Source organism: Carettochelys insculpta, chromosome 4, assembly GCF_033958435.1.
Source record: "Carettochelys insculpta isolate YL-2023 chromosome 4, ASM3395843v1, whole genome shotgun sequence".
Taxonomy (NCBI): Eukaryota; Metazoa; Chordata; order Testudines; family Carettochelyidae; genus Carettochelys; species Carettochelys insculpta.
The window spans coordinates 59,302,911-59,329,794 of NC_134140.1; the positions used below are offsets into that span (position 1 = coordinate 59,302,911).

At 41.8% G+C, this 26,884-nt stretch overlaps 2 protein-coding genes across 2 annotated transcripts in view; one reads left to right on the forward strand and one right to left on the reverse strand.

Annotated features, from left to right (window-relative positions):
* CENPU (centromere protein U) lies at positions 1-26,083 on the forward strand. The gene is made up of 12 exons (XM_074992944.1): positions 1-124; positions 1,174-1,291; positions 2,619-2,735; positions 7,288-7,388; positions 12,689-12,820; positions 13,376-13,448; positions 17,038-17,158; positions 18,810-18,888; positions 20,883-20,930; positions 22,429-22,490; positions 23,449-23,605; positions 24,956-26,083. Exons 1-12 carry the CDS (start codon positions 104-106, stop codon positions 25,091-25,093), a joined length of 1,167 nt encoding a protein of 388 aa, XP_074849045.1. The 5' UTR covers positions 1-103; the 3' UTR covers positions 25,094-26,083.
* Positions 7,394-26,884, reverse strand: part of PRIMPOL (primase and DNA directed polymerase) — a 66,064-nt gene continuing 46,573 nt past the window's right edge. Inside the window, exon 14 of the mRNA XM_074992939.1 lies at positions 7,394-7,666. The gene's annotated coding sequence lies outside the window, so the exon portion shown is untranslated. The remainder of the gene's footprint in view (positions 7,667-26,884) is intronic.

Consider the following 26,884-nt stretch of genomic DNA (forward strand, 5'->3'; position numbering starts at 1 on the left):
TTGTTTTGTTTTTTTTGTTTTTTTTAAAATAACTTTGGTATATCCCTCTGTACATTTAATTTCTTTTGTACATGTTTAATAGAGAGAAGACTGCAAAGAAAAAATGAAGAAAAATAAACTCTATGTAAGTTATCTTGATTTTTGCAGTCAATTAAAAGTAATAAAATATAAATGTGCTGTGGTGTTGAAGGACTAGATTATCAAAGCTAACCCTTGCATGTGGGCATAGGGGGCTGCCTGTCTAGATGAGCTTTCATCCTCTCTGGAAACTGCATTTTGTAGTCTCTCTGCTTCTCAGCTTTTGTGAGAGTGATGCACCTTGAGGTAAAATGGGCAGTGACAGTGATTCAGTGACAATAGTTTTCATATCCTGGCAAGTGTGCTACCCCATGATAAAAGAGAGACCGTCCAAAACAGGAATTTTTAATTCATTTGCTTTCAGTGCCATAATGAAGACCTATACGTTTAACTTGGGGAACTATACTGTGCTAGTAGAACAGAAATACAGGTGATTGCTGTCTCTTCATTCCATGATTTTCATTTGTACCTGCATAACTCTCTGAAATCAGTGAGAACTGCATACATACAAATGGCAGGCTTGTTGAGTAACCATATTCAGCCACCATTGACTTTTAAACATGCATTTGCCCATGCTCTACTAGAGCAGTGTGTGCTGAATGGTCTACTTATGCTTGCAGTTTGCAACTTTCAGCAAATTAAAATTTTTCATTATTGAAGTGCAAGTTTGGAAATACATTACTATAGCAATATGAATAACAAAGGGATGGTTGACAATGTTTTGTCTTTGAAAATTTTCAATGCATAGATTTTTGAAAAGAGACTAGCTCTTAGAATATGATCTTTTGTGTCTAAAGTAACACTTCTTACAAGTTGTCTAATATACAATTAAAACAGTTATATAGCATAATATAAAATAATAATCTGTATCACTTTACTTACATTTTTATAATTAAAAATACTAAATGTGAAAAAGAGAATGCATGCATGTCACCTTTCAAATGTTTTGCATCATAGCTTGGTGTCATGGGTTCTATTTTAAGTTTAAATTCTAAATACTATTCTAATCAGGTATTTGAAATTGCTGTCATTATATTTAATTTGTTTTACACTGGAAAGTTGGATGTAGAAGACATTGCTTTAATACCCATCCAGGAATATAAAGCCAAGTCCCATCCTCGCAGTAAATTACTTCCATGTGGGGAACCAGATGTATCAAGGATATTGAAGACAACTGAGTATGGGCATGTTGAGGAGCCCGATGATTCATTTGGTTTGTATTTAACTTTTTAAATTTGTTTAATGCATTATTTTTACAAGTTATCTTGCACATAAGTTATTTAAAAACAACCATAAACAAAAATCTGTGTTGTTTGCTTATGGGAATTAAAAGGGAAAATTACTTCTTTATTTTGGGCTTTTGCACTTGATTTGGGCTTTCATACCACTGTGAAAGGTGTTACATAGCACAGGGGTGGCCAACCAGTTAGAGACTGAGAGCTAAAATAGCAGTGGATAGAGCGAAAAGGCATGCATTATTTATTTATTTATATTGTGTACATATCTCTATCTAAAACTATAGGTCGATATAGACAAATAAATATCTAATATGTGGCTCAGTGCCCTCCCGTTCCTGTAGAGCCTAGAACCCCCGGACTTCCTCCTCTAATTAAATGACCTCCTCTCCCCCCAGAGCCAGGCATCCACAGCTGCCCCTCACCCAGCTCTAAGTGAATGCCCTCCCACAGAGACAGGCATTCCCAATGGATGTCCCCCCCACCAGTCTAAATGAATACCCTCCCTGCAGACCTAGGCACTCCCAGCTCCCCCAACCCCGGCTCTAATCCCAACGCCAGCAACTCACTGGAGCTGCCACGCACTTCTCCCATCAGCCAGTGGGTGCATGCGTGGAGTGGGCAGGCTGCACTCCCAACATGCAGCTCTGAGAAGGAGCCGCTGCTGCCACATGCTTCTCCCACCAAGTGGTGGGGTGCATGCGCGGAGCAGGTGGGCAGCACTCCCAGTGTGCAGCTCTGAGGAGCCACATTTAAAGGCTCAAAGAGCCACATGAAGCTCGAGCTGTGGGTTGGCCACCCCTGAAATAGAAGAACATCTCTTGTGAGGTGTTTATATAAAATGGCACTTATTTTGTGTTTCTTGGTGTTCCATTCTCGTGCTTCTAGGCAGTGAGAAGTGTAAAGTGAAACTGTTGCCACCTTAATATATATGGAGATATTTTTAAACATTTACAAGGAGCAGAGGCATTGTGCTGTTGCTCTTAAATGTTATTAAAAGGAAAGATCTTATTGTCATATGTAAATTTGTTTCTGGTGAAATATTAGAACCACTTTTCATGGTTCATGTGGGGCCCAGTGATAAAGACTCCTGGCTCTCCTCAAGACACTTTTATTGTTTCTTCTCACACAAAAAAGTAAACAGTGTTTATTTAAATAAGACTTCATTTGAAAAAGATACACAAGACGTAAAAATAGCAATGCCCCATTGTATGAAATATGACAAAATAGTGTTACCATAACTAGGTGCTTTGCCTAAGCATGCAAAGTAGCAAACTTCTGTGTTTGTTTTTGTGTTCTATATAGATCACCCTTTACATAGCACTGCTGTCGATGCTGATGGGAATGTGGAATTGCAGGAAGAGGAACACATGTCAACTAGTCATTCATCTGCTTCAGCTGCTGAAGGGGAAAATGCAGAAAGATGTTACAGTGAAAATAAAATAATTTCCAGTCCTGGAAAAGTATTAGAAAATGCTCGGAAAACGTAAGCTTGCTGTTGTACATTGTTATGATCTTGCGGTCATCCCATTATTTCAGGAAAGAGTTCAAATGGTGAAAAATGCGGTCATTAGGGTTTAGCCTTTAAAAAAGGCTCTAGAGGAGATCCTGGCAATTATAGACCGATAAGTTTAACATCAGTACCAGGTAAATTAGTAGAAACACTAGTAAAGAGTAAAATTGCAAGGCACATAGAAGAGCACGAATTGTTGGGCAAAAGTCAGCATGGTTTCTGCAGAGGGAAGTCGTGTCTGTCTAATCTATTAGAATTCTTTGAAGGGGTTAATAAACATGCGGACAAGGGGCACCCAGTGGACATAATATACCTAGATTTCCAGAAAGCCTTTGACACGGTCCCACACCAAAGGCTTTTATGTAAATTAGGTGGTCATGGGATAGGAGGAAAGGTCCTTTCATGGATCGGAAATTGGTTAAAAGACAGAAAACAAAGGGTTGGAATAAATGGTAAATTTTCACAATGGAGGGGGGTAACTAGTGGTGTTCCCCAGGGCTCAGTCCTGGGACCGATCCTGTTCAACTTGTTCATCAATGATCTAGAAAATGAGGTAAGCAGTGAGGTGGCAAAGTTTGCAGATGACACCAAGTTGTTCAGGACAGTCAAAAGCAAAAGGGATTGTGAAGAACTACAAAAAGATCTCAGCAAACTGAGTGATTGGGCAGCAAAATGGCAAATGAAATTTAATGTGGGTAAGTGTAAGGTAATGCATGTTGGAAAAAATAACCCAAATTACACGTACTACATGATGGGGTCAAATTTAGCTACGACAGATCAGGAAAGGGATCTTGGAGTTATAGTGGATAGTTCTCTGAAGACATCCACGCAGTGTGCAGCGGCAGTTAGTAAGGCAAATAGGATGTTAGGAATTATTAAAAAAGGGATCGATAATAAGACAAAAGATATCATACTTCCCCTATATAAAACTATGGTACGCCCACATCTCGAGTACTGCGTGCAGATGTGGTCTCCTCACCTCAAAAAAGATATATTGGCATTAGAAAAGGTTCAGAAAAGGGCGACTAAGATGATTAGGGGCTTGGAAAGGGTCCCATATGGGGAGAGGCTAGAGAGACTGAGACTTTTCAGTTTGGAAAAGAGGCGATTGAGGGGCGATATGATAGAGGTATATAAAATCATGAATGGTGTGGAGAAAGTGAATATAGAAAAATTATTTACCTTTTCCCATAATACAAGAACTAGGGGACACCAAATGAAATTGATGGGTAGTAGGTTCAAAACTAATAAAAGGAAATTTTTCTTCACACAGCGCACAGTCAACCTGTGGAACTCCTTGCCCGAGGAGGCTGTGAAGGCCAGGACTCTATTAGGGTTTAAAAAAGAGCTTGATAAATTTTTGCAGGTCAGGTCCATAAATGGCTATTAGCCAGGGATAAAGTATGGTGCCCTAGCCTTCATAACAAGGGCAGGAGATGGATGGCAGGAGATAAATCACTTGTCTTCTGTTCTCCTTCTCTGGGGCACCTGGCATTGGCCACCGTCGGCAGATGGGATGCTGGGCTTGATGGACCTTTGGTCTGACCCAGTATGGCCATTCTTATGTTCTTATGTTCTTATGTTCTTATTACATCTCAGGTGCTGTCTTTTTGAATGCCCCTACTTAGAACTGTCCAGGTAAGAAGCCAATGTCCCAATCAGTCAGTAGGTTGGAAGGAGAATACAGTAAGGTCTCAGAGTACACGAGGGTTCTATTCCACTCACCCTCATGTAACCCGGATTTCATGTAAGTTGGGGTTTGGCTTTTTCCCTGGCAGAACACATGTTCTGCAGCCAGGGAAGCAGCAGAAAGGTAAGTCCTGGGGTAGGGGGCGGTTGGGGAGGGTTAAGCCTGGTGGTGGATTGGGGCTGTGGGTGGATACGACTGGGGTGGGTTAGGGCTGCAGGGGGCAGAGGGGTGGAGTTAAGCTGGAGCTGTGTGTGGGATGGTGAGTAAGAGCCCTTCTCAGGCAGTGAGCCAGCATGCGGCCAGAGGTTGAACCAGAGCCAGGGCCAGAGCCAGGTGCTGGTAGTGAGACAGCGGGGGGCAAACTAGGGGTTGTGGGTGGGGGGTTTGAATTGGAGTGATGTGTGGGAGTTTAAACTGGAGCGGGAGGATGGAAATGGGGCCATGTGTGAGAGGTTTGAATTGGAGCTGCACATGGGGGGGGGTTTAAACCGGGGCGGGGAGTGGAGGGTGAAATGGAACCATACGTGAGGGTGGCAGGTTAGCCAGAGCCGTGCGTGGGGGATTTAAACTGGGGCAGGAGTATGGAAATGGGGCCGCATGCAAGGGGTTTGAATTGGAACCACGTGTTGGGGGTTTAAACTGGGGTGGGGGGTGAACTGGAGCCACGCATGAGGGGTGGTGAGCTAGAGGTGGGGGTGACAGGTGAGCCAAAGCTACGTGTGGGTGGTGAGCTGGCAGGGGGTGTTGAACGGGGGCCAGGGAGGTTGAGTCGGAGTCACGCCTGAGAGGTGGTGAGTTAGAGCCAGAGGCAGGGGTCGGGCGTGAGCAGGAGCTATGTGCAGGTGGTGAGTGGAGTTGCGGGGGTGCTGAGCCCGGGCCAGGCAGAGCCAGTGGGGTTGAGCCAGGGTGGGGGTAGCAAGTTAGGCACAACTGGAAATTGTGCCAGAGGTTTTACAATAGGAATCGGGGTAATTCGCATAAGAGAGGGGTTGCATACTCTGAGTTCGCACTGTAACTCCAGCTTGTAAATTATAAACAGTACTGTGCTTGGTTGGCATAGTGTAATGTATTTGTGTATTTTACGACTTTCTTTTTGAAATGTTGTGGGTGCCAGAAATACGTAGGAGGAAGTGAAAGACTTGTTTTTTAAAAAAATCCTTCATTGAGACTTCTAATTGCAAAAGACTACTTACTATTCAGCAAAAATAGCAAATAAAATGTTTGAAAAACCAATTGAAAGGGAATCTAATTTGCTTTGAGTTTAATATAGTTTTGTTTACATGAAAAATTCCTTTTCATTTCAAACTGTTTTAAAACAATTTTTGTTTATGCCATAAATATGAAGTTATGCTTGCTTGCATGAATCTGTCAAGACCAAAAAAATTATGGTTTTGATCTTTCAGTGAGCCTTTTGCATCTGAGAACTCCTGCAGTTTATTTCTGCCCATCACCTCCATCGCAATTTCCCAGCCATATATTGTCTGCTTTTGGGGTCCTCGCAGCACAGGCATTTTTGTGGCCAGTCAGCACTTTTTGCAGTTGATGGCCTGGGAATTGAAAACAGAAAATAATTTTAAAGCTGCGGCTGTGTCTACACTACGAGATAAATTTGAATTTAAGGCAGTTAGCTCGATATTACCGGGTGACTGTCTTCACTGAAAATACCAATAGCTTGATTGAGGGTGCACTAATCTTGAGATTATAAAATTACAGTTACTTGATAAGTATAGCATCAAGCTCGCATTCAGAAGTTCAATCAAAGGCTAGTGTGGAAGCGCCACATCCTAAAATAGAATTGATTAGCTTCCAGAGGAGTCTCCTATCTATCCTACAAAGCTATGCTTGCTGCACTTGGCTCCCAGCTCCGTGCTAGTAGTGGGACCTGGGAAACTGACCAGGCAGCTGTACTCCTGTGGCAGGGGATAGGCACCCCGCTGCTGGAGCCACACCCAGGGTCAGGCACCCACTCCGCAGGTGCCCTTGGCCACCTGCGACCATGCACGCCCAGCCAGCAGGCTCCAGCAGCTTTTCCACCAGAGCTGGTGAACGGTAGGCATTTGTTTTTGTTTTTTTTTTGTTTGTTTTTTTTTAGTTGGGGGCAGGAATGGTTTTTGGTGGCTTTTTTCTGGGATGGTTATTTTTGGAAGGTTGTTTTTTGGGGGGAAGTTGGGGTGGGACTGGGGCTGGGGGAGCCTGTGGGGAGGCAGAGTAAACCCTCACATTTAAGGGACTACAGGGAAGAATGGACAGCCCTATTAGTCGGTTAAATGGAGGATTTGCTCTAGTAGCAGAGGTTGAAATTGACCAGGGCTGCTGCGCTGTCAGTTTCCTGGGTCCCCCAAGCTGCTGGACAGGGGAAACTGACAGCGCTGCTGCTCCTGGCTCAAAATATGGGGCTGAGGGAATTGTGGGATGGGTTCCCACAATGCACTGCTGCAACAGTTGATGTTTGGTGATTTCACTGTGGAAGCAATGTGTTGCATTTGTTGGGAGCCTATGGGAAGTGAAATTATTCAAAATGGAATTTAGAAAAACCAGCATTATAAAATCGATTTTAATAAATTTGAATTTATCTTGTAGCGTAGACATAGACTGAGACTCCTGCAAGGTCGTACAGAACCTCCCCATTAGGTCACCAAAGAACCCTTGGTTTTGTTTATATAAAGTATGTTGAGGACAGATGTGCAACCCCTGCCTTAACACATAATGGTTTACACGTGGATCATTTTTTAAATTATGCGCCAGGAAAGATTTTGTTGCTTATCTTTAATCTAGAAAAAATCAGTGCAGTTTGAAAATGCCTGAAGATGATAAATCAAAGTCAGAGGATTCTGAAGCTGAATCCCCAAAGGACAAGACAATACAGAAAAAGGTGTGTGAAGAATGTCTCAACTTTTATTTGGAACATATTCTATGCCATTTTCACAGTAGACCTAGCAAAGGGTTTGAAGCTGCTGAGCACATTACAGTGATTTTAATCTGAAGAACATCATAGGTAGATAATCTTCAAAACATTATTGTGAAATTGGCAAGTATTAAGTGAAATGCTCAGTGCCATGGATGGAGTGTCAGAGCAAGCATTAGACCTCAGGAGCTCATGAATCCTAGAAGTCCATAAATCCATCCTTGCTTGAGGTGCAGCATCTTTTTCTGTAACAAAGTAAGCTTGTTTGTTAAATATATTGTCATTCTTAAAGAGAAGTACTAAAGAATTATTCCTTATTTATCCAGTATTAAAGTTACAATAGACTTGTAAAGAGTAGAATTTTGAATTAATCATTAGAACTATTTTTTTTAAATTTATATTGGTGCCAATAAATGTGACATACTTATGACTGGTTTTCCTTCAAAGCACTCAGGCATTCCATTTCCACTGTACTTAATGTCTTACTACTTAAAAGTTCTTTTGTCACGCTTTTTAATTTTGTCTTCTGTCAGCCTAAAAGCTCTCTACTGAAGTGGCAGACTTCTGCAAGGCGGTTTTTAAAGACAGAAGTTATGCAGTACAGGTTGAATCTCTCTTGTCCAGCACCCTTGGGACCTAAATAGTGCCAGAGAATTTGCCGGACTATGGGAGGTCAATCCTGTCAAGCACATTACCAACACTTTCACTGCTTACTTGGCTTTTAGAAGACTTTTTGGGTAAATTAGAGCTAAATAACAGCACAGAACATCGAGAGCCAGGAGTGGTGGCTGTTAACAAACTTTATGGGACTACAGAAAACTTGGCCATACTCACAACAGGTGGTCATTTGGCTAATTAGAATCATGCTAGATGTTGCTGTATGAGAGAGTTCCAGATTAGAGAGGTTCAACCTGTAGTAAGCCAAAACAAATCTTACATGTTGCTCTGATTGGTGTGTCAAAATCACTTTGCTCTCACACTTAGTATCTTTCCCTCAGAGAACTTTCTGTAACTCTACTTTGTAGTTATTGCTGACTCCTTTTTTTTTGCAGGCCAAAACTAATGTTAACTTCTAATGTTCAAAAGTATATAGTATGAATAACAGTTTTTGTAAAGACCTTCAAACGTGATGGTTTCACAACTACCAGATACTGTAGCAGCTTTAGTGAGTCATGACTTCTCAAAGAATTTACTTGGAAAGTTTGAGTGCTTGCTCATATCTGTTCAAGTTAGGTGTACGTGTACCATGTGCACAACTTTTGGAGAGTTTTACCCAGCTACCCATCAGGTCAGCTGTGGAGCCTTGTATATGACCCTGCCAACTAGACCACCTCTCATTTCTCTTACTGCTCTATGCTGGCTGTTGGAACTGTGACTGAGTACTTGTTGCTATGACACGTCTCCCTAGCTCTTTCTTGTGTAAATAGTTGTACATAGTATCAGAGAGGTAGCTGTCTTAGTCTGTAGCTTCGAGAACAACAAAGTCTTGTGGCACCTTATAGACTAACAGATAATTTGGAGCATAAGCTTTTGTGGGCAAAGACCTGCTTCATCAGATGCATGAGTGGCGGAGGGGGTGGTTTCAGAGTTGTAAATAGTTCTTTAGCATAGCCATTGTTTTCCAGTTAGTGTTAGGCACTTAGTGGGTCGGGAAGAGTCCCCTTTCTACAGCTGTGTTCCCTTCAGGGGATTGAGGCATAAAAAGTCCCTGGGCTTTAATCAGTGTAACTCCTACCTGAAGTCCATGCCAAACAGTGACCCCAAAAATGCCTGTCTTTGTTGTCTGGGGGAAGATCATTAGACTGACAAGTGCCAAATCTACAGGGGTTTCAAGACCTGGGCTCATAAGGAGCATGACTTTTGGCTCCATCTGCTCCTCATGGAGTCAGCACATCCAACCTCCCTAGCAAGGCACAACCCCTGGCGCCTCGGTACACAGCATGCAGTCCTCCACTCTAGGTCTGGTGCTGAAAAGGGACTCATCCCACCACCAGTGTTCCCCCAAAGCCTCTGACACAGCACCACTCTTGCTCTCTGAGTACCTCCAAGATAGGCACTGGCTCTGTTGACCCCCAGTGTCTTTGACACAGGTAGCTCCCAATGACCCTAGGTCCCATGAACCTGATGCCCAGCATCACACGCACTGAGTGCAATCCTCCTTGACTCACCAAGAGGTGAACCAGTGCCAGCTGGCTCTTTATCAACACCTGACATGCACTGTGCAGCACGGAGAATTATCAAAATGATGCAATCCCTGACACAGATTGAGACCTCTGCCCCTTCATGTATCTCCAGGGGCAAGCCTGTACTGGTCACATCTGATCTGGCACAACTGCCCAGCCACTTAGAGTCCCAGCACAGCTCTGAGTCCCAAGTTGGCCCCTCGAGGCACCGTTGGTCTGACTCACAGCACTGGTCGCAATTGCTGCATCAATCTCTGTCCCACTGTATCAATGGCTACTCCCCTTCAAGGGTCTTCATGGCAGACAGCTCTGATTCTGGCTCTTTAACATGCTCTGCCTACAGCAGTGATGCTCAGCACTGTCTCTGAAGGCCCACGCCCATCTCAACATCATTCCAACTTGGGCTCTTCTGCTTGTTGGCTTGGTCCTGGAATCCTATGACCTTAGCCCCGTCCATTGGAAGGCTTGGACATGCCTCCACATCACTCCCACTCTGTGCATAGATGCTGTACACTGTGCCAGTCCAGCTCCACACCCTGAGTTTTCCACAAATCCAGTTCTTGGTGCTCACTCTCTGCAGTGCACCACACTTCACCTCAGCGAAACTCCTGCTCTTGGTGCTGCTTCTCATCTCTGTGCTGGTCCACCTCTAAGCACTGCTTCTCATCTAAACACTGGTGTTGGTCTTGCTTGCCTCATCAATCTAGTCAGCTGGCTTGATGCTGACTGCTCACCAATGGCTCTAGTTGGGTCAACCCCACCATGGCCCTCCTGCTCTGCCTTGCCTTGCCTTCAGGGGACCTCAGTCATATCTGACTGCTCCATCCCAGTGGACACTCTCTTAAACAGGGACATGGGCACTTACCATTGGCCATTCTGGATGTGTTGGGCATACAACCAAGCACAGGGCACCGTGCCTCCTCCTCAGCCTCCAGGCATCACTCTGGCTCCCAAAGCTATGATTAGCTGTCCTCCTCCTGGACTGTCACCCTTGCACTCCCATATTCCGCCTGCTGATCCGCCAGGGGTTTCGGCATGGACAGCACCCCTACTGGCTTCCTCCAGCTCCTCTCCAGACAAGGCAGTGGCAGGTTCCTCTCTTTCAGATTGTCCACTTACAGAGTTATGGGAGCTCCAGGACCACCTTCATCAGGCAGCTACCAATCAGACAATATGGTCAGCATCAATATGCACAAGCTTTGGGTTGTTTGCCTTGCTTGTCTAGTCTTCCTGCCTAATCTCTGCAGCCAGTGGGTAGCAGTCCTGACAGACAACACCACACCTGTATACTACATGCTCCTCCCCACTCTGTTCAGAGGCTCTGGGCCTGTGGAAACTTTGCATAGCCCACTCTATCCCCCTGAAGGTGTCCTATCTCCTGTGGGTCCAGAACCAGGGGGCAGATCACTTCAGCTGCCCGTTTCGCACTCATGAGTAGTTGAGTCACATAGACGTCCTCCACTTTGTCTCCCTAAAGTGGGGCTTTCGCCAGCTGGACCTCTACGCATCCCAGAGCGATCACAAGAGTCCTCACTTCTTCTGCTCCTTGCAAAGCCTTTGCCCCCTTGTGTACAACGTACTCCTCAAAGTTTGCACAGACCAGGTGGATGTTGTGCTGATAGCCCTGGCTTGGACTTGCAGCACTGGTAATTCATGCTGATACAGCTCTCAGTGCTTCTGCCCATTTGGCTTCCCTTGCTTCTGGACCTAATCACACAGGAGCATGGTTGCCTCAGCCACCTGGACCTTTGCTCCCTTCATTTCATGGTGTGCTGTTCCATGGTTTAAACCCTGTTGAACAAGTGTGCTCAGAGCAAGTGCAGCAGGTCCACCTCAGCTGCTGCAAGCCATCTTCCTGGCACTTGTACTTGGCTCAGAGGACGTGCTTCTCCTGGTGTCATCAGCACAACCTTGTACCCTTGTCTACATCTGTCCCGCAGGTGCTGAACTACTTTGTTTTCCTGAAGCAACAAAATCTCCTTCTCTCAAGGTCCACCTGGCAGCCATTTTTTGCCTTCCATCGGGGGGAGGGTGGGTGTTCTGTTTTCACACACCCCATGGTGGGACACTTTCTCAAGGATATGGACCACCTCCACCTGTCATTAGGTCCCAGGCAGGAACCATAACCTAGTGCTCTGGGTGCTTATGTGCTGCCACGCCCGCCACGCCTTTTGAATCTTTGGCCATGTGTTCCCTTCTCTTTCTTCTGTAAAGTGGCCTTCCTGGTCACCCTCATCTCTGCCAGAGAGGTGTCTGAGCTCTGGGCCTCATGTCAGAGCTCCTGTACATGGTGTTCCGAAAGGACACAATAGTATGGAAGCTGGAGACCTCTTTCAATGGGAAAGCTGGGTGAGGGCAGAGTTGAACCAAGAATATTTTCATTCCTGTTTTCTCCTAAACCTCACAGCTCCCCATGGGAGCAGCAGCTGCACTCTCTCAATGTGAGACAAACACTTGCCTCCTACATAGAACAGATCAAGCTCTTCCACCAGACCTTGCAGCATTTTGTGACCAATGCTGATTGAAGAAAGGGGATTCTGGTTTTTTTGCAGTGCATCTCTTCCTGGATCATATCCTGTGTACGAATGTGTGATGACCTTGCTGAGGTAACCTCGCCAACTGTTACAGTGCACACTACGTGAACTCAGGCCTCTTCTACTATTTTCCTGGCTCTTGTGCCTCTTAAGGAAATCTGTCGAGCTACTACTTGGACCTCTGTACACATTTTCACCTCTTACTATGTTACTGTGCAACAGTGTAGGTGGGACACAGACTTCAGGGCAGCTGTTCTTGAGTCAGTCACACACTGACTCCATCCCCTCCTCCTGGGTTTGGCTAGTGAATCACCTGACTCGCATAGATATGATCAAGCACTCAAAACCCATCCTTCCTTCCCTACTGTCAGAGTAGCAGCTAGGGTAAAACATTCCCATATGAGCAACCCATCCTGAAGAACAACAGTGATCTTTTTCTTACTGTAGTTTAAAGTCACAGAGTTTAGATCTTCTAGACTAACGTTACTGTTCATGCCTTTTTTCTTTTACATATTTAAAAATCTGAAGATTTACTTTATTATTTATAAAGATCTCTGGAAACTCCAAGAGAAATTTGGAGGAATCTAAGTTACCATCTACATTAGCACTGAGGAACAGCTCTTCAGAAAGCAGCGTATCAAATCAGGTTACAAATTTAGTGAAGAAGTTGAATGCGCATAAGGTAAAAGTTGTCCCAGCTACAGATTCTAAAATTGTATTATTCCTGAGAATTAGGCACTCAAGTACATAGTGTGATCCCTCCCGTATGTTAGAAAGAGCGGTAAATGCTTGTATTCAAGGAAGAATAGCAGTTTGGGGTTTGAGGGGAAGAACAGAGGGAAGACTGAACAGAGGCCTTGTCTGCTCTTGAATCTCTTCAAAAATATTCTCATCTTGTGCAGCTTCACCAGTGATACTTGTCATCATTTAAGCTAACTGCACCTGTATTCGTCCTCTAATACCTCAATGCTTTAGTGCTAAGATTCTAGTTTCTTAGTTGTCGTCATTCTTGGGCAGAGAGCCACAATTCTTTCCGTCCTGACTGGCCTTTTTCCAGACATCAGAGTTCCCTTCTACACTGTGATATACCAAGCAAGCCAGTGCCTATGCTCTCCTTCCTTTCCGGAGATTATGCCCTATGTATTGCTTGCAGTTGGATGTTATCGCACAACCCCATGCCTGGTTTAAATTTATTAAATTGTTTTTGAAAGATGATAATCTGCATTTTGTGTTGTAGAAGCCTAAGAAGAGTGCTCCATCCCACACGAAACCAAAGAAGTCTACACAACAGAAAGCATTGGATCCTTCTGGTAAAAGGAATTTGATACTTTTCTCTTCATAATTTTAATTTCCTTGTCCCTTCTTCTCATTAGCCATTAATGAGCTTACCTGAAAATGGTTTTGATATTTTGTATTATGCAAGCTAGAAATGGGAGCTTTATATAATTGGAATAGGGCAATCGATATAGTTGGACTCAGCACTCGCTAGCGTTTTAACATCATAAGTTACTGGGTTTCAAGCCTGTAACTATTTTAAGTGTAGACAAACTATTTGATATAGTTTTCAGATGCTTTTCTGACTCCCTCTGGATCCTGCCCAGTTGGAGTCATGCATTTATTTGGGTGTACATATGGAGATGATTCCAGTTCAGTTAAGGACCCTCTACAAGATTTGTATAATACTTTTACAAAAAACCAAACCAAACCAAAAAAACACAACAGTAAAATTCCTTTAATGTGGGAATGGACAAGTGCTGGATTACCAAATTTTCATGACTATTGGATGTCACCATAATGATACCTTAAGACATTCTAATTTCACTAATGTATGTGCGATTCACAATTTTGATACTGTATTATTTACTACACTGCACTGCATTTATTACACTATAAATACTACTGTACTCACCAATACGGTATAGATGATCCAGAAAGCGAAGTACCGATAGCAGGAAATTAGTGTGCAACACAGCTTTTACACTTAAATACAGTAAATTATACTGTAGACACTTAACTACAATTTTTAATTTGCAACTTAATGCTATAATTTTCTTTATCAGAAACTTTATACTGTACTGTATTTACTAATTGTAACAAATACTTAAAGAAACTTTTTACTTAATGCAATGAAAATTATTCAATGAAAAAAGTTCACTTAAAACTACTGTAGATGCTGTAGCTGCACATCTAATCTGGTGAATATTCCAGTGTAGCTGCTTCAGCTATAGGTTCAGGGTCATCAAGGTGAGGCCCTTCTGCAATATCTGGGTTATCAGGGTGAAGGATGTCAGCAGATTCATCTTCAAAGGGTACATCCATGGTTGCAGCTGAAGTTGAAGGAACGGGGCTGTAGTAGTGATTTTCTTTGATGCTTACTTAAGCATGTCTCTGAGATGTGCTTGTTTCATTGATGCTGATTTTTTTCTTATAACAAGAATTGAGTATAAGGCTATAATATGCAGGTTCAGTACTTCTGCAGCAGTGTAGAGACTGTTACACTCAGGAAATTTTACAAACCCTGTAAGAAATTCTGAAGTTTGCTGCCAGCTGATTTGGTTTTAGGCTCTTCATCAGTGGTGGCTTCTTCAGCTTCTTGAGTTATCTCTGGGTTTACTACACTTTGAATAATTTGGTCATCACTTAGTTCTTCTACTACTGGGGTGTCCTGAGCATCAACCCATTCCTCAACTGCCCCCTCTATAATCTTGCAGATAGGATTCACCTGAGGAGCATTTGCAACAATATTTAAAATTTCCATGCAACACCTTGTCATACCAGTAGATCCTGCAAACTCATCATCTGAAGAATCCTCCTGAAATATGGAATCTGTCCAAAGTTTTCGCCAGGCTCTTCTTAGGATGAAAACCTTAACATCCTTCCATGCTAAAGCAGCAGCGTAAATTGCATCCTTAATATTAAAAGAAGACTGAAAAATCCTGTACACTGCAGTCAGAATTTACTAATTTGCAAATGAAAGATACCCTCTGTCCCCTCTTGAAGTTCTGAATGACATCTTGATCCACTGGTTGTGTTAAAGATGTCACCTTTGGAGGCAGGTAAGTGGCAAAAATATTCCTGCAAATGAGTTCTGAAGCTAGATGATGAGCCCTACAGTTATGTAATAGGAGAATAGCTTTCCTATCTTTGTGCAATCCTTGCTTTCTGAAGTTTTCCTTCACTGTTGGCACAAAATGATTGCAGAGCCTTTCAAAGACTGGGTTTTTCAGTCATCCAACAATTTGATGGAGCATCATAAATGACAGAAAGCATTTTTGAAAGCCCTTGGTTTTTTGAATTTGCCAATAACAAGAAGTTTCAACTTACGACTACCATCAGCATTAGCACACACAAGAACCATAAGCCTATCCTTATTTAATTTGAAACCATACACATTTTTCACTTGTATCAGCTGAAGTGCTGTTAGGAAAACAGCACCAAAAAAGGCCAGTTTCCTCAGCATTATAAACTTGGGCAGGTGACAAATTACACTGCTCTACTAAATCTTGGAAGAACTCACTGTATTTCTCAGCTGCTTTGGTATCGGCAGACAACACTTCACCACAGACATCAAGCTTACGAATACCATGACGTTCTTTGAAATTTATGTAGCCAGCCATCAGCGAATAAGCACTTTTCAATAATTTTCTTATCATAAAAAAGTGTAGCCTTTTCACTTAGCATAGGCCCTGTTATTGGCTTTCCTTCCGAACACTTAACCATAAATCACTTATACAAAATGCTAATTGCACTAATTTAGGCATTTTCAATGTGTATCGTTTTACAGCACTTCTGAGGTTATCTGATGCAGCTACTAAAGATTGCAACTGTTCCTTTTGTTTGTTGATATTTTATATTGTAGATGATCCAGTATTGTATTGATGCATTATCACATTTCTTTGATGCTTTCAAGTTTCCATATTAGTTCCAATTTTTGAGGGATTGTCAACGTACCGTGCTTCCTTTTTGTGCCTTCACCAACTTTCTTTGCTTTTCTAGCCTTAGAAGCCATTATAAATGGTAGATGGGCTAATTGAAGTCCAAATGTATTGCGATAAACACAACAACCTTTGAACAATTTTGAACAGCAAGGCAGGAAGATGGCGAATAGATTGATAATGTAAACTCACTCACGGCAGACTGCTACTGAGAGAAATCACAAAACTCATTAATGCAGCTACTATCGGAACCTCCAGTAGTCAGGTACACTCACTCTGCCCACTTCCCTACCAAAACTCATCACAACATGCTGCCTGAGCAGCTAAGCAAGTGAGGCTTGTGCTGGATTGATGCTGGATATGCCAGACCATCAAATTTTGCCAGGTTATCACCATAAATGGGACTATTTTTGCCAGGCACCAGACCATCAGGATTTCCTAATCATCGGAGGCCAAATTAAAGGAATTTTACTATATATACGTATGATGATGTCGTAAAAGTCTTCATCAGCATGAGTTTGGGAGGCCTCTATTATTCATGTTGGCCAGCAGTCGTTTATCGCAAGTGTCTGTATACCCTTCATACAACAACACTATGTATGTTTCAGAAAAATTGTGGATTTTACGGTTTATATGAAATGCCTTGACTGTATTTAATGCAGTCTTTCTTGCAAAGTAAATTTGCTTGCTTGTGCATTTCAGGATTTTGTACTTAACTAGTGAGCAGAGTTGGTGACCTTCAGAATGTTTGTAGAAGTGGAATTTACTTCTATCTATCACCAGTGTACCTTGATTAGTTATGCTAAAGCCACCTTATGTTTCCCTTACCGAATATCACGAGGCTATAAAATAAGATTTGCATAATCGGTTGTTAGAGGGTTAATATGTAAGTCAGTTTGTGTAGCATTACATTATTTTAAATTATGAATTGCATATTTTTAACTTTATCATTGATTTTGTTTAGCTGATGATAGCCCATGTTCTATAAAGATTTGGTGCCCAAAAGGGCTGAAAAGATTTTCCCAAGATATTACAGAATTTGATGTTGTTCTGGCTGAATTTGAGAAGATAACTGCAGACTACAAGTAAATATCTTGCTTTCCTTAAATTGAAAAGTCCTGTATTAACACAGTGTATTTCTAGAGTATCACACTGTCTTATTTCAAGCAAATGAAAGTACAGTACAATATTGGGAGACATATTAGATGACTATTGTTTCTGTGATACAACTAGTCTTTTCTTTAAGATGTGATCTTCAGGAGATTGACTTTGTGGATTTGATGTTGTCCAAATCTATGTAATATTGTCATTGTGCATAGATATTATGGTTGGAGAGCTATTTCTAAACACAATATAGTTCGGTATGCAGTTGAAGCCTGTATCGACCCAGAAGAGGCTAGAATCATCCTACATTTAAGATGGTTTCATGGGCTCCGCTTTGTTTATAAGATTCCTACATTAAGGAGTGGCTTGAGTATCCATTTAAGCATTCAGCTTTGAGGCTCACTTAATATGTAGCTTTTCCTTTTCATCAGGGCTTTGATGTTCTCTGTTATTTTGGACTCCTGATCAGAATGGAAGAGCTTATTCAATATAAAACATATCTTGTTAGTAATTGTATAACTTATTAATTCTTAGCACTTGTGGAAAACACTAGTAGTTGTCGCACAAGTTAGCTAATTTTTACGTATTTGTGTTGCAAGCTTGGATGGATTTGCCCCTGGAGTGCTTCGTGATGTGCTATTTCACTAGGCACGTTACAAAAATTGGAAAAGAAAAGGTCGTATATAGTTGATTATTGGTATTGCCTCCTGCTACCCAGAAAGTTTCATTGTTCTTAAAATCCCCATGCAAATTTTTGTGAACCATGCCCCATTGAATAGGAAACTTTCCTGTCTTCAAATGGTAATGCCAACCAGAGGTGAACTTGGAGGGGTGGGGGAATTTAAAAAATCTACAGCATTTTATTTTCTTAGCTCCAAGGTAGGGATATACAGTAAACCCTCAAAATGCATGATTTTGGGTTGAGCCTAATTCACATTAACATGAGTTAAGCACAACTCAAAATCCTGCTTCCCCCCGAGCCCCGCTCACTGCTCACTTCCCACCAGGGGGGAGGGGCAAGGTCCTTCTAGCTGCAACTAAGCCCCGGGGAAGTAGCTGCCACAGGTACTCATGGCCCCCATTCTAAGCCTCCGCGCATGGCTCGAGTTCAGTCTCCCCCTGCAGCCCTAGCCCTAACCCCAGGCTTAACCCCTCTGCCCCTCCTTCCCTGGCCCCAGCCCACTACCAGGCTTAATCCTCTCCAACTGCCCCCCACCCCACCCAACCCCAGAATTTACCATTCAGAAAGGCACTCCAGGTGCTGCTGCTGCTTCTCCAGCTGCAGAATGTGCGTTCTGCAGCTGAAAAAAGTTGCCCCGACTGACATGAAATTCAGGTTATGCAAGGGTGCATGGGAACATAACCCTCACATAAATTGAGGATCTACAGTTCTAACCATAAGAAAAGGGGGAGGGAGAAACAATGTACTAAAATTCTTGACTATATAAGTTATCACAACTGGACGTCTCTTCAAAGGGAAGAGTTTGGCTGTTGCCAGTAACTAATAGGACTATCTCTGCCTGCTATACTCAAAGTCCAGTGTAGGTGTTGCTACTTGAAAAAAGGAGATACTTTTTTTCCTGTACTAACCCAATTGCATGTTTGTTCTACCCACTTTCACCCACCTTCTAGGCAAAAGGTGGAATCTAGGATTTGCAGGTGGGCTATTGATGGCTTCTCTTCTGGCTTCAAGGAACAACTAACTAATATTGTAAGTAATGTGTTGGTAATTAAAACTTGCATACAGGTGACTAAAATTTTAGTACACATACTTTTTGTATGGTCTCTTACTAATGCATCGTGGCATTTTTAAAATTAATCCACCTTATGAGTTACAAATGAAGACAACTTTTAGACATCATTACTCCAATTTGCTGCTCATGGACAGACTGCTGCACTTTTGCAGAATCCCTGGGGTTCCATCTGGGCCCAATAGTTTGCTCATAAGCAATACATTATGGCAATAAATTATTAGATTGCAAGCTTTTGGGAGATAAGGACCTGCTCTTGTGCAGTTACCCTGTAGAGCAAAGTGTTCAACATGTAAAGAAAAGGTAGAGACACTCCTGTTACTTATGAGCAAGGAGTCCCGTAAAGTGGATGCAAGTTGAAGGACTGAGACTTACAGAGCTGAAGCTCTAAGTGACAAGGGCTATGTCTACACTAAGAGAAAATTTGATTTTTTTTTTTGTAACCTCGTTCTTATGAATTTGAATGTAAGTGTCCAAACTTTCTTGAAATTCAACCCATGATTTTTTCCATGTTAAGTTTCTGCATCCCCATTGCCTTATGCAAGTTTGACAGTGTGAGTGGTGCATTGTGGGCACTTAACCCCAGTGGCTTGTGGGTGCTTCATGTTAGAATCGCAGAATACAAAGCACTCTGCCAGAATTCAGAGCACCCAGTTACAGAATTCAGACCTTCCCCAAACCCACTCGGCTTCCCTGTGCTGCACGTTTTCTTAGGACGTTGGCATAATGGCAGGCAGCTCTGCTATCAGCCCAGTCCAACCCTGCCCACTTCTGTCAGCTGTATGTCCATAGTGCTGGGCAGCTGTGCCTTCAGCCCTCCCTCAAACCTGCCTGAATTCCCAGTGCCATGCATCCTCTGAGGGATGTCTGCATAGCGGGGGGCAGCTCTGCTATGAATCCTGTCCACCCCCACCTGGTTCCATCAGCTGCGCATCCAGACCTTCATAGTTGCAGTCCTGTGGGCTGCAGAATTCGAATTCAGTCAAAAATTTGCTGGCTTCCTGTGACCATCTTCCTGCACACCTGGATGGAGAGCAGTGAAGGGAGTCACCACACATGGAAGGTCACCATATAGGTTTGTGGGATACATATGGGACACTTCTAGAGGCTAAGAAATTCAAATTAAAGACATGGTACTTCCTCACTAGCCTTTATGTGAAATTTTAAATTCGAAATTGACGCTATACCCATCCAGTAATATGAATATTTTGTTATCAATATTAGCGCTCACTAATTCGAGCTAATGGTATATACAGTGAAGACAGTGACTTTTAATATTGAGCTAACTTTCTAAATTCGATTTTAATCTCATAGTGTAGACGCAGCCTTAATGTACTGCTTTCGAATATCTGTCTCAGCAGCCTGGTGCGTTTGAAATGTTTTTCCTACCACCTCCAAAAGGGTAATGACCTTGGCAAAGTTCGGGGCTTTAAAATCCATGTAAGGACTTGTGGCATATGAGATGTAAACAATAGACTTTGTTTTTTTCAGACATACTGACTGTAGAGAACAGTAATTATAGCTGTGATGATTTAAGATTTAGGTACTGTGGAAAATTGATTTTTGGTCTTAACCATTGGTACAATAAAAATTTTATAGATGAATGTCAAGCTTACCCATGCTAATGAATCATTTTGGACAACAAAACTTCACGTATTTTTATAACAAGAAGGTAAAGAACCTGAAAATTTTAGATTGGGTACTACTGTGTTGGCCCTCCCTCATGGTGGTGAAGAGAGTAGCATTTTATAATAATCTTTTTTCTGGGCTGGGGCAAGAACATACCAGACAGAATTACCAGTGATTAATTTCTTTTAAACCAAAGTTTGCTAATTCATTTTTTCAAAAATAATTCTTGTAGTAGTGTTTATAAAGAGAAGAGAGAAAAGGATGGAGAAGGAAAAAAGTCACACAGGATTTGCTGTCAATACACAATGTTTTCCTTTATCTGTAGATTACAGAAGTCCAAGAACTGAAGGATCTGAAACGAAAAAATGCTAAGGTACTTTTACAGGGAGCAATGATCTCTTTAACGGATGCTATATTGTATTTACACTGTAAACATAGGAATGTATAGTGCCAATGTTCAACTGCAAAATCAGACTTTTTTTTTTTTAACTATTAAACTACAAATATACCTAAATCTCAGACAATGAAACAAATTTTATCTGGGATTAGCATTTTTGTAGTGTACCTGTAAAATCCAAATGAACAAAAATCCAGTTTTAAACTGTGCACCAGACTTTTAAGACTTAACCAGTTGTGCTAATTCAGTAATAATAGGCTAAATCTCTTGTCTTGTGTGTTGTGTTACTGAAAGTTAAAATATAGTCATGCCTGCCTATGAGGAAGTGTTTCTACTGTTCGTGCCCATCTGCACATGCATCAGTGCACATAACAAAATTTATTCTGAACATTGGATGGGAGACCTACTTTCAAGTTCCTGTTCCAGTGGTTCTTTATTTATACAAAGTGGATTAACTTCAGCAAGAGATCTGTCCCAGAATGTTCCACTGGTCAGCAAGGAGGTCATTCTTAATGCGGAAGACCTAAATTCAAATATTCCATCAGACAGGTTAGAATTGATCATAGGTTTCCCTTGTCCCCAGTGAATGCTCTAATCACTGGGCTAAAAGGTGTAAGGGAGACCTCCTTCCTAGCATTTAAGTTCCAAAAAATCTTTTGGGCAAAAACTATTTGGTGAATTCGCATCCAATTCAACAAAGTGGCATATATTATTGAAATAAACTTGTCCACAAAACTTTGCCCACTTCTAATTCACAACATATTTTACTCCAGCCCTGAAAACAGCAGATCAGCCTCAGCCAGCAATTTTAGTGTATCTGAATCATTGTCTTTCCCTTTGCATTCTCCTGTCAGGTGGAGTCAGCTGCTCTTGTACTTTATCTCCCAGCAATCTCAGCAAGTTCATCTGCTCTACCTATGCACAACAACTTGTGAGATTAGGGTTGCAGTTTGTAATTAAACAATGGAATTAAAGAATAGGAAAAAAAAATTAAATTTATGGAGCATTTTTCTCTAAGGGTTCCCATAATAGTAAACATCTTATTCTTCTATTGTGGTCTAAAGATTTTTAGATGACATTTGGGTGTGTCTATATTCTGGCTCGCTTTGAAACTTCTGGTCAGAGATCCTCCCAAATAAGAAGTATTAATTTAAAAAAAAAATTCTACACCAGCATCTTAGGATCAATATTACTGAGAAGTTATTTTTGAAATGTTGTAAGGGTATGTATTTTTTAAAAAAATGGGATTTACCTGCCTCAATGAACAAGGATCATTCAGCCATACACAAGTTCTGGAGAAATTTCTAACAAATATTAGAGATGTTTTTGGGGGTGAGAAATCTATAATACAGCGCTTCCATATGTAATACTGTCAATTTAAAATGCAGAGGGAAGTCTACGTTGTCATTTCTCTCTTACCTTTGAGGGCAGGTGAGGTTTTGAAGGATAGCAGTTTCACTTACTTTTATTACAGGTGATCACAACCATCAATAAGAAAAGACAGCGTTTGCTGGAAGTTAGAGAAGAACTAATTCGGTAAGTTTCTATTTTCTGAAATGTATCATGATTTACATTGCTTGAAAGGCATTCAATATCCTGTCAGGGAAACTGAGGAGTCCCATTAGCAAAGCTGATAATGGTGCACCTGGAAGAAATGTCTGGCTGGGAGTTGGGGCTCTGATCCAGTCACCTTACCCCCAACTCACACCCCAGCTGGGGCCAGGACCAAAGCCCCAAGTGTACAGGCTGAGAGCCCTAGACATGTGTTGTGGCCACTGAGACCTGGGCACACAGGCCAGCAGTTGAGACCCCAGGTGCTGGACCAGAAGCCCAGGAGTGCTGCAGCATCACAAACAGTTCCCTTTCCATTTTGGCGGGGAATAGCAGCAGTTGCGCCAAATGGGACCATCCTTGTCTAGGTCTTGGCCACCCCACCACTTAACCCCTGCCCTAACTCATGTATCTCCTGCTGTGAGCCCCAGCACTCCATCTCACACTTAAATTTCTTACAGGTTGTGTTGCAGCCCCTCCAACTTCCTACCCTGAACCCTCCCCCAAGGGATGGGTTACAATACAATCATACCTGTAAGAAATTTAATTTACTTTCACTCCTGCATAGTAATGCACAGAAAATCTAAAGTAACTATTGCTTTTGTTATTAATTGACTTTGTTTAAATAGCTGACGAAGCATTTAAGTCCTGACATCTCCTAAAATCTTGTTCAAATGTGATCACTAGATTTCTGAGAATAATTATTGTATTATTGACAAGATTAAAGGTCTGTGTCCATATGAGAAACTTAAAGGACCACCTGCCTATCTAATTAGTTATTTAGCCTAAATAAGAAATACCAGGCTTTTGCATTGACTTCACTTCACACTTCTATGACGCCCCCCCCCCCCATTAAGTCATGTTCAGTAGAAACAATACTTTCAAAGTTACTCATGAAAGGAAACTATTCACAACATGATCCTTAAGCACTGATATTTTTAAGGACTGGACCACAGCTGAAGCAACTACAAAGAGGATATGCTGAGCTGCGAGAGAGAGAATCTTCTCTCAAGAACATAACCCAGTTTCTAACTGATCTAAAGGAGGTGCAGCAACAGTATATAAATTACAGAGAAGACAACTCAAAAGAAGTAGTAGTAGTAAGTACATATTGATTCTACAATGTTGCGCTAGCTAATTTCAATGGTTCTCTTTAGGAGAAGAAACTGAATCATTCAAGGAAGATAGCAATATCATTATGTTTTCTGTCAAGGCCTCGACAAATTTCAGTGTTGTATCCAGGCCACACATGCAGCATACTATTTTTGTAGACCATTGACAGAGTTCAGTGAGAAATAAAGTAAATATATTTTCTTATTTAATATAGATGGACACTGGGATGTGACCTCCAGGAACTTCACTACATACAAAGATAATAGCATTTGATAACTTTCAAACTTCCTTGTATTTCCACCCTCAAACATCCATGCAGCAGCATAGTACTGAAACGACATGTGAGTGGGGGAATGGTCCCACTAGTTTGGGGAATTTTGCTGGCTTCTACGCTACCCTGGTGAAATGGACCAGTGAGAGGATCTGAGTCCCCACTCTCTTTACCCAATGGCCTCCCTGACCTTGAAGGCACCCCTTCCACTCTCCTGAGTAGCAGCATCCTTGAAATCCCAACAAGGCTGGGCCCAGCTTTTCTGGGGCTGAATTCCTAACCTTGTAGTCACTTAGGACAGGGGCTAGGATGTCCCCGCTCCAGGATGCTCTCTTCACACTGGATGCTTTCCTGAGCTACTGATCACACACTCAGTTGCAGACTATGTTGCTTTGCCAGCCTCCAGCTCCTGGCATTGCTTCTCTGACCCCTTTTGGCTCTCTGATTACTCGCTGCAGGCCTGCTGCTCAGGACAGCTTGGACACTGCGCTGCTCTTCTTAGCGCTCTCCCCTTTTCTCAGAGACGCAGAAAATCCCAGCTCACAGAGAGGACAGGACTTGGCCTCCTAATTCTCTCATTGGCCTGTCCAACCTGTCAGTCTGGCTGACCTGGAATGTTAGCCTCTTCCCATCATCCCTGGGGGCTCTCTGTCTCAGGGCCCTGGTTTCCCAGGACCCTTCCCTTTTTAATACTGGGAGCTAGCCAACCAAAACCCCCCACTGAGTTCTAGTAAGGGACTAGCAATCCCCTTACATTTATATCTGAGAAATGTAGGAAACCTCAACAAGAACCCTGCTCATGTCCTGGAAGAGCGAGTCATCTTTTCTAGGGCACTGCTAACCTTCTGATCCTCCATTTCAGGATATAGGATCCCCTTATGCTTGGTATACCCAGACTTTAACTTGACTTAAACATGCAGAACAGTTGAAGAGAAGTAACATCAAATTGTAATCCACTCTTTCATGTGTGAGACACAGAGTGCTTAGGATAAGAGGAAAGTAGTGGGACAACGATTCTTTCAAAAGGTTAAAAGTAATGCTTTGCAATTTTTTCTCCCAATAACAGTATGGAACTTCCAGCATTCCTGCTCTTCTAGTGGAATCACAGCAAATTTTAAGAGCTGAAAGTCATTTCAAAAACATCAGCACACAATTACAAGAAGTTCTGAATTTGCAGAAAAAGGAGCTTCCAGAGAAATTCTGAATTCTTTATATCTTCTTATGAACTACTACTTTCAGCTAAGCACAGTTAACATCTTAACTATATGAATATAGTTAATTGAAGCAAACTTCTTGTGGTAAGGTAAATTATACATGGCTAATGATAGTCCTACTCCATTTAGATTTTTGTAGCTTGTGTTTGCATTCAACTTTCTATATAATACAATTAGCAACTATTTAAATACTACCATAAGCATTTAATAAAACAAAGTAACATGTTTAAATTGCTTCTTACTTCACATCTGTTACCTCTGTAAATAAGTGATGCTGAGCCCCTTGTGAGAAAACATTTCTAAAGATTTACTAACAAGTGTGAGGGAAAAGTGATTTATTTTTTTTAAACTAGGTGGTATAGTAAGTTTGAGCTGAACATTTCTGAGCTACCTCAAAGATAGCAGCTGTGCCAGCAGATGACAAATCATTCGGGAATGAGTGAAAAACCTACAGCTTTAAGGGGATTTTATTTTTGGATTACTAGAGTAATCATTTGAAAAGACTAAAATGATGACTAAATATTCTTTTTAAAGCATAAGCAAACCTTTTTCCTCACTAAATATCAGTTGCAATTCCAATTAATGTAGTATAAAGATAAGCTTGTCATGGGCAACTTATAAATAGACACCTGAAAACTGACACTATAAATCCTATTTTCTAACTAAATTCTTAGCAGTGGCTTCCATATGCAATAAGGCATCATTATATAGATATTTCTAAAACTAGTATGTTGATTTTTAAAAATAACTTATGACAAGTCATAAACTTGAAAGCAGAGAGTGGAATTAAAAGATGCAATCAAAATGTAAATCCATACTTTAGATAACTATATAGTTGAGAGCCTGCCTGTCTCTTGTAAAAAAACAAAAAAAAAACAACAAAAAACAGTTCAGTCTATGAGCATAATCATAAATATTTTGACACATGGGAAGCAATGGCTGTGTCTAGACTACCCCTGAACTTCGAAGGGGGCATGGCATCTAAGGTGTCTGGAGTTTACGAATGAAGTGCTGCAGTGCATATGCACCAGCTTATTAGTCAAAATCTCCCCTGTGGCAACTTCAAAGTGCCAGCTTGCGTGTAGCTGCAGGTCAGCTGTGGGTATTTTGAAGTGCCTGTGCTACATCAAAGTCCCTTTACTCCTCAACTCCTCACATTTTGAAGTTGCTGTGGGGGAGATTTTGACTACTGAAGTGCTGCATATGCACTGCAGCACTTCATTAGTTAACTCCTGACACCCTAATTATTATGCCCCTTTGAAGTTCAGGGCTAGTCTAGACACAGCCAACTTGTTTTAACCATATATCAGCCCTCTGAGTTTCACCTAAATTGTTGACCATGAAGCTTTTTTTTTTTAATTTAAATTAAGTGCTGCTGAGGAATACCAGATTGGTAGCCCTTGAGCCTCTCTCTGGCTTTAGAATATGCATAACACAGGCACCACAGCTAGGGTAAGCTGATCTGTATGGGTCTTCTGTGGTGCTTCATCCCTGTCCAGGAGTTCACTTTTCATAGATATTCAGTCCCTGGCCTTTGCAAAAAGAAAGGATGACTTGTGCCATGTGTATTACTACAGGTAGTCAATGGTGATTCTGCTAAACTAGAATTTAAACAAGTAATGAAAGGTTGTTTCCTATTAAATCACAAACTTCATTAGTATGTAAACCCCAATGCACAAACGCATTGCTAATGACAAGTTTACCATGCATTATTTTGGAAAGAGAAGCATGTCATCAGCCTCTCACTTCCTTTTGACAGTGACACAGCACATTTTATAAAG

Coding starts and splice junctions, on each gene's coding strand:
- CENPU (XM_074992944.1), top strand. CDS start 104: ATGAAGAAAAATAAACTCTAT. Junction 22,491..23,448: donor GTTAGAGAAGAACTAATTCG/GTAAGTTTCTAT, acceptor GATATTTTTAAG/GACTGGACCACAGCTGAAGC. Junction 23,606..24,955: donor ACTCAAAAGAAGTAGTAGTA/GTAAGTACATAT, acceptor TCCCAATAACAG/TATGGAACTTCCAGCATTCC.